General features: G+C 34.2%; 1 protein-coding gene across 1 annotated transcript; it reads left to right on the forward strand.

The window, feature by feature from the left end:
• Positions 1 to 1,119: 1,119 nt before the first annotated feature.
• Positions 1,120 to 11,779, forward strand: LOC137927492 (uncharacterized). The gene is made up of 6 exons (XM_068771309.1): positions 1,120 to 1,333; positions 4,525 to 4,629; positions 5,221 to 5,427; positions 6,243 to 6,318; positions 8,293 to 8,367; positions 11,731 to 11,779. Exons 1-6 carry the CDS (start codon positions 1,120 to 1,122, stop codon positions 11,777 to 11,779), a joined length of 726 nt encoding a protein of 241 aa, XP_068627410.1.
• The last annotated feature ends 1,099 nt before the right edge of the window (positions 11,780 to 12,878 follow it).

The raw sequence follows: 12,878 nt of genomic DNA on the forward strand, positions 1-12,878 counted from the left end.
ATAAATATTATTTTGCAGTGCAGTGGTAGTCCGGTAGGGGACTGTGACTCGCGATCGTTGGTCGCGGGTTCGATTCTCGAGATGCAATCTTAAATAAGTCACACTTTGTGCATTATTTTTATCGGATCGCCGCTGCTCACAAATAAGTGTCCACAGGATGGGCAGCAGCGTCCTCTGCGTACCATAATACCACAATGCAATCGCCAACCTGCCAAGTGTGGCGATTATAGTATATCCTCCCATAGCGAACTTATATAATTTACACTTTGTGAATTAATTGTATAGGATTGGTCCTGCCCATAAACAATTGTTCAGAGTATAGGCAGCACCGTCCTCTGTGTACCATAATACCACAATGCGATCTCCAACCCGCATGCCAGGTGTGGCGATTATGGCATATTCTTCCAAAGTGATCTTATATTATTCACACTTTGTGAATTAATTATATAGGAATGCTCATAAACAAGCTTACAGAGGAATGTTAGCAACGTTTTCTGTATACTACAATACCACACTGCAATGAAGATACTCCCACGCCAATCGTGGCGATTATGGTATATCTAATATATAAAATTCTCGTGTCACGGTGTTCGAACTTGAACTCCTCTGAAACGGCTTGACTGATTTTTACCAAATTTAATATGCGTATTCAGTAGGTCTGAGAATCGGCTACTATCTATTTCCTATACCCCTAAGTGATAAAGGTTGTTCACACTTAAATTTTTTTTTTTTTAACGAAATTTTTTGTTTTTATTTTTTTATGATACAGCATACTAGAATACATACAACCATAAATTTTCACCCCTCTACGATCAACCCTTATTTTTTATTTGTAAATTAAAATATCAAATTTTTTTTTCAAAACAACGTTTGCGGGATCAGCTAGTCCCTCTATAAATATCTTTGTGTGACGCCTATGCAGGCAGCTGGTGCAGGTCTATGGTTTTAAACAACGACACATAACTTTAATTAAAAACCATAAAAACGAATACGAAAATACGTAAAACTTAATAATCAAAATTGTATTTTCATAACAAATTAACTTTTACTTCCAACGCGATCATGCGTTTTATATTATCGTGCGTTTTAATTGATTTTATTTCCGCAAAAAGTTTCTATATGAAATTACCGGAGATGAACGAAACCTTCACAAGAGACAGTCATTTGCGGTATGAACACGTGCGACGGTGGTGTGATAATGTGGTCACCATCTGTGATGGTGCTGGAACGCCTGTGTGCGCGCTGAGGGTGGAAGATGGGGGGACAGAGTACGCGGACTTCGAAAACTCTTGCGTTTTATTCATGGAGAACATGTGCTTAAACCCCGGAAGAGGTTAAGAGTTAAATTTAATTGTACACTTATATACATAAGTATATACTATATATATAAAAAAATATATATATGTAGCTAATTTGTTATCAAATTATATATGGTACATCTTATTCAAATCTAAAGTTACAAAAATAATAAATAAAATTATATAATACAGTAAGAAAAAGCGTTTTCAAAATTCATATTAATACATATTAAAATTAATTATTGTTTCCTATCTGTCTCAGCAGACTTTTTTATAGCCCCCGCTATACCCCCATCTTTGGGAAGGTCAGGGTCGTTTATCTTCTTTATTGATTTTTTTCATGCTTTTTTTAGTATCTTTCTACTTATTCCATTCCAAAATTTTCTCTGTCTTTCTCTTACGTTCTATTCGCCATACATCCATCATCAATCATTACATTCTAGATATTTTTATTTACAATTATCTTTAAACCTCAGTTTTATGCAACTTTACATTCTATTATTTACATATATTTATCACAGTTTATTTCTTCTATTCTACTTAATGCAATATTTTTATTTACAATTTAATATAATTTCTTTCTTTACTTTAGTGTTTACTTACTGTTTACTTTCCTATCTGACAATATTTGAGCCTATAATTGTGTTTAATTTCTCTCTATTGCTGTTTTGTCTACCTTCTTTCAGTAGTTGAAGAAGGATTTTCTTTCCTCTTCCTCTAACACGATGGAGGCGATGGTCGCCTCCTCAAGAAGTTACTGGCTTTTCGTATTTCAATAGAAAAATAATGTAACACACACAGTGATCAAAAAAATAGAAAAATAAGTCTAAAAGTTTTTTGCTGACAAGTAAGCTATACATTCATCCCTTTATAGACTTTATACTTAACCAATCACCCTGTATATTTATCATAGGTACATCGACACCTATATTACAACTGTCCCTACAGTTTTTTTATCCCCTGCAATAATAGACCTATCGCATTATAATATACGAAATAAATTAATGAAACATGTTCCAGAATGATTATAAAGGTTGATTAAAAATGGATGTAAAAGCTTGCATGCTTTTTGATGATAAATGAGCTATATATTCACACCTTTAAAACTTTTACACCTATAATTAATCACGCTGTATATGAATGATCTTTTGTTTCAGCCCATAGACGCCCACTGCAAGTCGTGGGCCAACCTAAAGATATCTATGAGGGTGTGGCGTTCATTAGAACGCACCCAAATTTATTATCTATGAACGCATCTGTTTTTGTATGCCTCTTCTTACTCTCGATACAACTCGCTCTCTCTCTAACGCGCCGCGCTACCGAGCGGACGTGTCGCTTCAACCGCTGTTCAACAAAGGAAATACCTATAACTCAGGTTGAGATTTATTGTTCTGTGATATTATAAGTTCAACTATCCGGCAAGTGTTATTCTTTACATCGAATTATCTATTATGGGACGAGGGGCCTGTACTGACGACCTCCCTTCAAGTGGATATATTACAATCGCCACGATTGACAGGCAGGTTGTCGATCAAAGTGTGGTATTATGATACGCAGATGACGCTGCTACCTATCCTCTGGAAACGTCTTTCTGAGCAGTGGCAATCCTATATAATTAATGCACAAAATGTGAATTATATAATGTTGTATCCTGAAACTCGAACACGTGACTTACGATCGGAAGTCACATTCATCTTCCGGGTTACCAAGGCCCTGCAAAATAATATATATATGATAAAAAATAAATTTCATACAAAAACATACATAAAAATTGCCCCTGCAGATGGTAGGGGCGAAATATATAATATATTACAAAGAAGCGTTGCTAGAACTTCTTTCATCTTCTCAGTCCTCTGCCTCTGTATTTAGATTCTGTACTATCTGTCTAAATTGGTCAACGTCCAGTATTTGCCCTTAGGGATAACTCTCATATTGCTGGAGTTTCCCCCCCTCGTTCCACCTACTATTTAATTGGGAACAGGGATTTTGGGTGCAATAACTTTTTCAGTGTTCTTTTTATTAATTTACGATCTTTTTTATCGTCTTTAATTGTTTTACATTGATGTTACATTATATTCATTTTCTTCATTCCTTTTTTTTAAGTCATCTTTCATCCCATCCTAATTTACTTCATTTTAGGTCCATTTTATTATTTTCTATGTATTGCAATTTTTGTCATTTAAACTATTAAATCACATGTGCTTTCTACAAATGTCTTCGGTTCTCTTACTTATATTTTATTATATTTTATTTTTAATTTTTATAAATTATTCGTTCTTATATTTAACCGAATATTTTGCCTAAGTTAGGTTTCTTCCTTTATGACCTTCTTACAGAAGTTGGGGAAGGGTGTCCTATCTCCGAAGTAGTAATATTAGTCAGGTACAGTAATGCACCAAGTTTCGGTTTTGCACACTCAAACGCCTTTTAGTTGGAATGCTAAATTCATTTTGAATAAAAGCTTATGCCAAGGTTTTCTTTCGTAGCCCTTTGAAATAAGTCATTTCTTCTTTTATTAATGGTCCGGAAAGTAATATAGTTTTCTCAAGTTAAATTCATACGACTACATTTTAAAAAAGTTTTTATTTCTAATCAACAATATATTTACCTTCATTATCAACGACCTTTTGCCATACTTACAAATTTTCAATGCCGGAGCGATAAAAAACAATCGGTTATTTTTTGTAAAATATGTCGAAAGAAACGACATTACTTTCCGGTCCCCCCGGAAAGATACCAAAAATTATCCAGATGGAATAACTAAGTGGAATTTAGATGTGACGATAAAATTTTATTACTTTTTTATTTTACTTTCTTTAATGATATCAAAAAATCTACATTAATTTCGCAGATTCCTTGTGTGATCTAAAGTTTTATTCAAAGTAAACTGTAGCATTAGAAATTACAATAAAATATATATTAAACATAAATCTGATATAGATAGATTTGTACAAAATTCCATATAAATTCCGATAAAACCTAGTTTTTTCAGACCTATTTATCAAAAATGAGCGCTCAAAGCCATATCAGTAGAAATTCCTGTAATATGATTAACAGACATATTTGAAATGTCATTTTGACAGATAACACATTAAAAGTTAGGTTATAATATTTAAAAACTAAAGTACATGTGTATGTAATGTTCACAAAACTCAGACTCAAATCTTATAAACATGATACAGATTATTACTCATGAAATTCTGTATAAAAAGTTTTTATATTTCAGAATTTTCCATCATAGATGGCGGTAGTTGCAAGCAATATAAGAGCACGCGGAGAAATAGCATAGACAATAAAAACTTTACCGAAAATGCGACGACAGATGAAACAGGTATATATAAATATTCATCATAATTATTTCTGCCTTAGGATGTTCAGTGCTGAACATAGGAGTTGTTGAAAGCGACCTGCATGCATCATGTTCCGACCTTGGTAAAGTTGATTCTCCACCTTGTTATTGAACGTCTTACTCTGTACGACCTGGTCTCTACACAACCTTATAATCCTAGGTTTAACTTTCCAATCCACTGGGATATATACATATATGCTACACATATACAGACACTTCCAGAGATATAACAAGCAAATATATTATTAAATTATTGTCTCTCCAGTGCGAGTTCAACATGCCAATAATGGTAATGTTTGTGGGATTCTTTCTGGAGCTGGTTGGTCTCTTTGGATAACAACACGAAGTTCAAAGCAGAAGTGTGTATATTCATGAACCATAGTCCATATTTATACCAAAAATTATGAAAACATTGTTGAACCGATAAAAATCGTCAGCCAATTACAACACAAGTGTTGTAGAGCGCCCTATTTAGTCCGATGTATGTAAAGAATTATATTTCGGTGAAATTCCCCTTTTCGATGTTCTGATGATGATGTAATGTACCTTCTACATGTTCATCTTTAGCGTCAGAGAAACCTGTTCTACGTGCTCCTGCAAAAATGAGCACCTTGTATGATGTGGACAGCGCTTTCGACTACCACTTGTGTCCTCTGTCATGTCCGGACACATACGCACCTGTGTGTCTGAGCGTCAATCGAGGGTTTGGAAAATATTTCAAATTTTACACCTTCGTAAACCACTGTTCTGGGGACCTTTATTACTGCAAACACTGGCAGGGTGAGTATAACAAAAATAATACACCTATTCGCACATATATTACGCGAGCGTTTATCGCCTGCGCCGGCGCATCGGTAAACTTCGGCTATCTCCGGCCGCCGCTCGCCATTGTTAGCTCTGCTCGCTCGTTCCTTGCTGCCTCGATTTCTGTCAACTCATTTGCAATGCAATAATGCTTGCAATATATTCCTTCTCTTTGCCGTAAAATCATATTTCTGATATTTAATGTTTTTCTCTTTGGCTAAAATCAGTTTCTATTTATTCCTGTCGGTGCTGCGCTAAATTCTAAATAAAACCGTTTAATAGTGTCTTATAGATTCAGGTGTTACCTCGCGAAAGTCCATCCTAAATAAGAAAAGGACTAATATATAGCTACTTCCGCTATGCAGCAGTAGTCGTGCAATGAAATGCACCCGCCAGTCCGCTGATAAATGCGCGTGCGGTAAACAATGCGAAACACAACTACCACCGTTAATCTACTCTACACGTGTTTCACCCTTCCACGGGGCATCTTCAGATGTTACACCGACCAGTGCCAAACACCGAGTGAGCTCCGTCTGTCACCGCTCTGCTATTTATTTGCTACCTCCCCCCCACTACCACTAATCGTTGAATAGTGAACATTATTCTTCTTTTTTTTATCCAACTACAGAACTAATTAGTTAATGAACAGACAGACGTTAACTTTAGACTATTAGAGTAACCGTTATACGAACATTTATATATTCATTCAATAATATACGCGGTAAGTAAATTCCGAAGACATTGCTTCATACCTACTTAAAAATCTTTCTATCTTCTGTGTTTACTTCTAGAGTTTAGTGCACCGCCTAATGAAGAAGAGAATGTGGTCAGCTCCAACTTGGGCTGGTCATTCTGTGGATCATCTAGGTAAGCATGTTGGATACAGGCAGTTCCTTAGGTGACCCTGCAAGAGCTGGTTCTACACTAGAAAGACGTACGGTATATGTTATAATAATGTATTTACTAGATAGGAATGGTTTGAATTAAATCCAACAGATTAACACGTTCACTGCGGCTTGAGGTCGATTCAGCCTCATGGTAGACTTTGCACTGGTGCGGCGCGCAAAACTCGTGTTTTCTCTCTAGTGCGGCGGCTGTTTACACTCAACCGTATGAGGTATGACAAAGACAAATATAGCTTTCTTTATGTCTGCGAAGCATTGACTCAATATTGTAAAAAAATGATTGAAACATGAGGCAGAAAAGGCCTCAACCGCACTACTAGGAAGTTCAGCTTGAGGCTGATTCGACCTCAGCCGCACCAGCTGAAAGTTCTTCAAAATTGGGCCCGCAGTGAACGTGTTAATAGAGCTTAAAAGTATGCAAGAGGTAAGCAGCGCCTTATAAGCCTGCATGTGCCGTCGGAAACTGTAAACGAAAATCAGCTAAGTTAAATTTATACCAGACAAAAAACTGGAAGGGTAAAAGGTTTCTTTAATAAGGCAGATGTGTCTATTAAGTCAGAATGAGGTTGAAAAGATCTCTGTTTCAATAAGAACGTGTTAAGTAAATTGCGGTTGTTGCAAGCAGTATAAAATCTCGAAGGGAGATACATAGACCACAATAATATAACTGGAAATGCGATGACAGTTGGAACAAGTATATATAACAATTTACACGTTTCATCATCGTCTTTATTTCTACCCTAGCACGTTCACAGCTGGACATAATTCTTCCTCATAGATTCCAAATAGGATCGGTTGGATGCGGTATGCTTCAAGCGTGTTTCGACCTTAGCAAAGTTGTGTGTGTATCTTATTAGTGGAGTTCTACTCTGCACTGCCTATGATCTCTACGCAACCTTATAGTCACAGGTTCAACTTACCAATCCACTGGGATATATCGGATATATATGCTACATACATACAGACACTCAGAGACAACAAGCAAATATGATATTGAATTATTCACCGCTGCTACCTCAACTTGCCTATATACTAGGTAATGTTTGTGGGATTCTTCCGAGGGACGGAAGGTTCTAGAGGTAATCACAACCCGAAGCTCTACACAACCTTATAGCACCAGATTCAATTTGCCTGTGTTGGTGAAATGAAATAAACGGATGCGGTTGAGAAAATCCTTATTTCTTGTTCACACAACCACTATACAAAGGTAGGCGCGTCGGAGCGAGAGTTTATTGCGGCGCGCTTGCGTGTGCGCTGATGTGCGGCCGAACCCAGAGTGCGCACGCGCCGAGCGACCGGAGCTCCGGGCCGCTGGCTTACGTCAATGCGCTAGGGCGCGCATGTTGCTGCCGCGGACAGGACAGTCCGATGTAGTGGGACTGTCCGCTATATGCCAATCTACTGGGCTATATCGAGCATGTATGCCACATACAAACAATCACTTGCATACACATCATTAGAAAGACAGGGTATATACTGAAATAATGTATTCACAGGCTTAAATTAAATTCAACAGACTGATAGAGCCTTAAAGTCTGCAAGAGCGGACGGAAACTGTTAAGTAAGACATGAACTTGGAGGGAAAAATGTTAAGTAAGAAAAGGACCAATATTTAGCCACTTCCGCACATGCAGTGGCAGCCGCGCAATGAAACGCACCCGCTGATAAATGCGTAAATGTTTTCTTTATCGTGGCAGATTATGTCTCTATTTATCCAGAATGAGGTTGAAAAGATCTCTTTCTCAAAAATAACTTGTTAAGTCTATTTTTAGTTCAGATGGTAAACCTGTACAAGGCATTTGGAGTATCAAGAATGAATGAGACAGGAAATAATTTTAATTTATATGTAATGATTAAAAGAAATAAGTGGTTCAAGATGTCGTGTATACCTTCACCTAGTGAGTACCTATGTAATAAAATAACCCACTACCGACAGATATCTTCAGTTCGCACGATTCTCCGAGGTTGCATCTTCCATGGGACATTATGGTTGGTTGGCTGGCAATTACAAGTATGTATTTTAAAGTATTACTTAGATCTTTTTTATAAATAGCCGCCGATATTAGGGTCTTTTTGTTACCCTATCTTATTTAAGTGACAGGTACGTTTTTATCTTTTAATGATTCAGTTTTCATTTTTATTTCCATGCTCTTCTGTCATACTTCACATGATCTATCTTTCTTCTACTTACATTCTACAATTTCTATCTTTCTTTTACTTACTTTCTACCGTTCATTCATCGCCTCACTTCCTCACAGCATTTGATTATCACATTATCTTATCTTTTATTTTACATTTTATAATTTGATTATTTGACATTTTATCACAGATTACATAGTTTGTGTTTTATTTACTTTATAATTATTTCTTATTGTTTTTGGCTACTACCTGTATTATTTTTGTTTACATTTATTATATGTTTTGCTATTTTTTTGCAATACTTATATATCATTGCAACCGCTGAATAAAATAAGAATCGTCTTTATAATTTTTACCGGGATTTTTTTTAATTGGCCTTCTTTTATTGGAAACCTCTAGTGATTATCTTGTTGTTTGGTTTGACATACTTCAATGATTATTTTCAATTACTTTTCCTTTTATTTCTGTACTCTTCTATCTTCTTCGTAGGATTTATCTTTCCTCTTCTTTTATTCTACAATTTTCTCTCATTCCCTTTCATACTAATTTCCGTTAGTTCATGGCCTCACTTCCTTTGCCTCGTTCCTCAAATACCACAGATCCGGTTTATTATCACATTTCCACACATTAATTTATATTCTTATTTAATATACTTATTTATCACATATTATCACGGTTTTCAGTTTTTATTATTTACGTAACATTATTTATCTGGTTCTCTAAATATTTGCAATCTACGAATTTCAATAAGATGTATTGTCAATTTTTTAACAAAATTTTCTGATCAAAAATGGCGGAGATAAGAAAAGTATTTTTTCTCTCTAAACAAATGAGATAAATCACAAAAAATAATAAAAAGTTTTAATTACAGTATTAATTAAAACTTTATTCTTATTCATGTTAAGAATAGATACAATTGTGTTAGTATAATTATTTTTACTGCTTTACATAGCCAATTTTTTCCCACGCTATTGGGGCCTCTTGTACCGCTATCTTTGGAAAGGACAGGGTCGTTTTATTTCATTTTAATAATTTTTTGACAATATTATTATTTGCGCGCTCTTTCTGGATTTTTCTTATAATATTTCGTATCGTACTTCATCTTTCTTTCCACATTTCTTTTTTCTCTTTCATTCGATATCATTCATTTATTCCTCACCTCATTCCTCAGTTTTACATTTCTTTATTTTATTTTAAACATTTTGTTCTATATACTTTTCATTTTTATTTAGAGTTATTTGCTATTTTATGTTTAAACTTATTCTTATTTTCAATTTTTATTTCTACTGATTGCTTTTTCTACAATTTTCCTGCAAAGTTCGAGGAATATTGGTCTCTTTTCATCCTCCTTTATTAGCGAGGCCATTAACTCGTCGCAAATCTTTATTCGTAACTGGCATTCGGAGCAGACCGGGAGTCATAGCCAAAATATTTCATATATAACCAATATTAAGTATTTCGTGTATATACATACATTTTCTAATTTACCATTATATTCGGTGGTGTTTGGTTTGGGTTGTTTTGTAAAAGCCTTAAAAGAGGTAAGTTAATTACTTACCCCTTTAACACATTTCACATTTTCAGCAAAAAAACTTTAAAGCGCATTAATCTAATAATAAAATTATATTTTATTAATTTTTTTTTCTATTAGAATGCGTCAGGCCAATAACTCGTATCAGTACAAATTTTGCAGGGACAGACTGTAAACAATAATGCGTTTTAAATTTTAGTATTCGAAATTTGAAATAAAATTTCACTGTAAACATTAATGTATTATACAAGTAATTCAAATTATACAGTGAATTGCAGTTATGTGCGGCACGAGGAGTCACGTCGAAATGGTTACCGTTTCACCCAAGTACAGGCGACACCAAAATCTGTTCTTTAAACAATAGAGTCATTACCTCATATTATTTAATTTATTATTACCCCATATCAGCCGACACCCACTGCAAGATAAAGATGGCATCGATGACAGGTCTTGCATTACCCGCATCCAGTGACATTATATCGCTGGTTTAACCCTTAAATGCATAATGATGTAAAACTGCAACATACCACTTAAACGTAAAATGAGTACTACACTTAAGAATAAATGCATAGTGTTGTATATCTGCAACATAAGTTTTCTTTTTAAATAAGCATAAAAAATGTTATATACATTTTTTTTTCTATTTTCCCTACATTTTAGTGTACTTATCTGCAAGATATATTTTTAAAAGTATAAATAAAAGTCGTGCATTTAAAGGTTTAGTGGTGTCATCGTTTATATGAGCCATTTGCACCGCCCACTTCAGAAGTGATTTTTCGAGTTACGTCGATAACCTTCGGTCTTTTACGAATTTTCTCATTTATGCTTCGATTTCGTAACGAAACTTATAGCCTAGTGATAACATACCAAGCCCCAAAACGGTTTTATTACTACCATATTATCATTTTGTTTATTATTTCTGAAACCCAGTGGCGTAGCTAGGGGGTGGCGAGCGGGGCGGCCGCACCAGGCACCACAAGCAGGGGGGGCACCAAAGTTGAAAAAATTTTTTTTGAATTGTTTTTTTTGAATGATGAATGAAATGTTAAAAGAAAAATGAAAATAATAATTTTAAGTAAATAACATAAACAGAATATCGAATTTTACTATTTTTGTGCTAAAAAAGTTGTTAAATAATATGATCATTAAAAAAAGTAAACGGTTACAAAATATAATATACACAGTGTTTAACCTTTCATTCGCAAAACACAAAGTGTTTTTTTAAAAGGGCCCTAAATCACAAAAACACATATCTGTGTTTCAAACTAGTCGACACTATTGATTTTGAAAATGTGATTAATGACTTTGCAGGCCAAAAAGCGAGGAATGTTCGTTTTTAAATTTTCCCAATAAATTTTATTAAGATCTTATGTTATTTTATATACATTTATTATTATTTTGAACCAAAAAAAATATATTCGCTACATTCTGTTCTCAATTTTGAAATTATTCAGACTCTTAAGGGGAGGGGGGGGGGGGCACCAAGCCCCAAATACCATAGCTACGCCACTGCTGAAACCATTAATTTTTTGATTGATATCAAAAAAGCAATACATTCTCCCTTATAAAGCTTTTACCTATAAACTTCCTGTATATTAATAATTTACCGCTTTCTTATTTTCAGCGTAAATTAATTTTAGATAAATATACTTTCGTATATCCTTTCATTATATTTGAATTAGATACATTTTTTTCTAATTTTAGGTACTCTCATATCATGGAGCCACACCAGAAGATGCCGGGCTATGGTTAGGTTAATTAAAATATATATATTTTTAAAATAACATTGTTTTTATTACAAATATATCGAGTTCGGTCAACGTTACTAGAAGCCTGTAGGGGCAACATTACGTCATTGTCGCGTGGAAACGAGGAAATCCACAGAAATATGACTGTTGAATGAATATACGCACTTCTATTTCATATTTATTATTCTTTACTCTCCAACGCCATGTTTACATTACTTTAAATATATGTCAAAATTCTAGTCTACCACTTGTCTGCGTGAATGTACCATTCCATTTTTAAACTTTATTAACCTACAACGCAGTACTAGTTTTTGGTTCATCTTTCAATTCGCGTGACCTGGATGTAGTCTTGTAAATGGTGAAATTTTATTATTTGTTATTCGAAGTGGCAGCGGGTATATCTTTAGGGCTTTAATAGACTGGACTCTGGTGTACATTCACCCTTGACCTTGTCAAATCAGCTTCCATCTGGTCATAAAATTGGGTAAGATCATGTCCACCTGTGGACATATTTTCAGTGCGTTGTACGTCGTAAGTCCAACTAAATACTAAATAAAACACGTTGAATTAATTTCTTTATTAAGAAATTCATCGTTACAATTATAAATGTTATACATAAATAGATTACAATGTTTTACGTTGCAATTTCGTAATAAATCACTAAGCCTTGCTTATAAAAGTAAATTTAATAAAGGTGCTCATAAAAAAATTAAAATTATATTATTAAATAAATCTTATTACAGCATTCAATAGTTTTTAGTTGGTAGTTGAGTTTCTGGTCGGCTAGAATGTCAAAATGATCAACCATTTAAAAGTATATATTTCGAATTTAAATTTCGAAAAAAGAACTCAGGGTATTTCAAATCGAAATATCCTCACATGATTATATTAAAATACACATAATTTATTTAATGTACATTTCAAACCATTACTGCAATTTTAGGTTATAAAGACTCAATAAATAATTTTTAATTTTTTTGACTAAAAAATGCCATAATTTATCACAAATTTACGTATAATTTATTTTAATAAATTACAAATCTTAATTTATCCAGTGAAACATAGACTGAAAGTATGAAACATCTTGCTCAAAATCCCTCAGTG

The sequence above is a fragment of the Battus philenor genome, unplaced genomic scaffold, assembly GCF_028537555.1.
Source record: "Battus philenor isolate CCGP_79_NKW_IND1 unplaced genomic scaffold, ilBatPhil1.0.hap1 SCAF_30, whole genome shotgun sequence".
Classification (NCBI taxonomy): Eukaryota; Metazoa; Arthropoda; class Insecta; order Lepidoptera; family Papilionidae; genus Battus; species Battus philenor.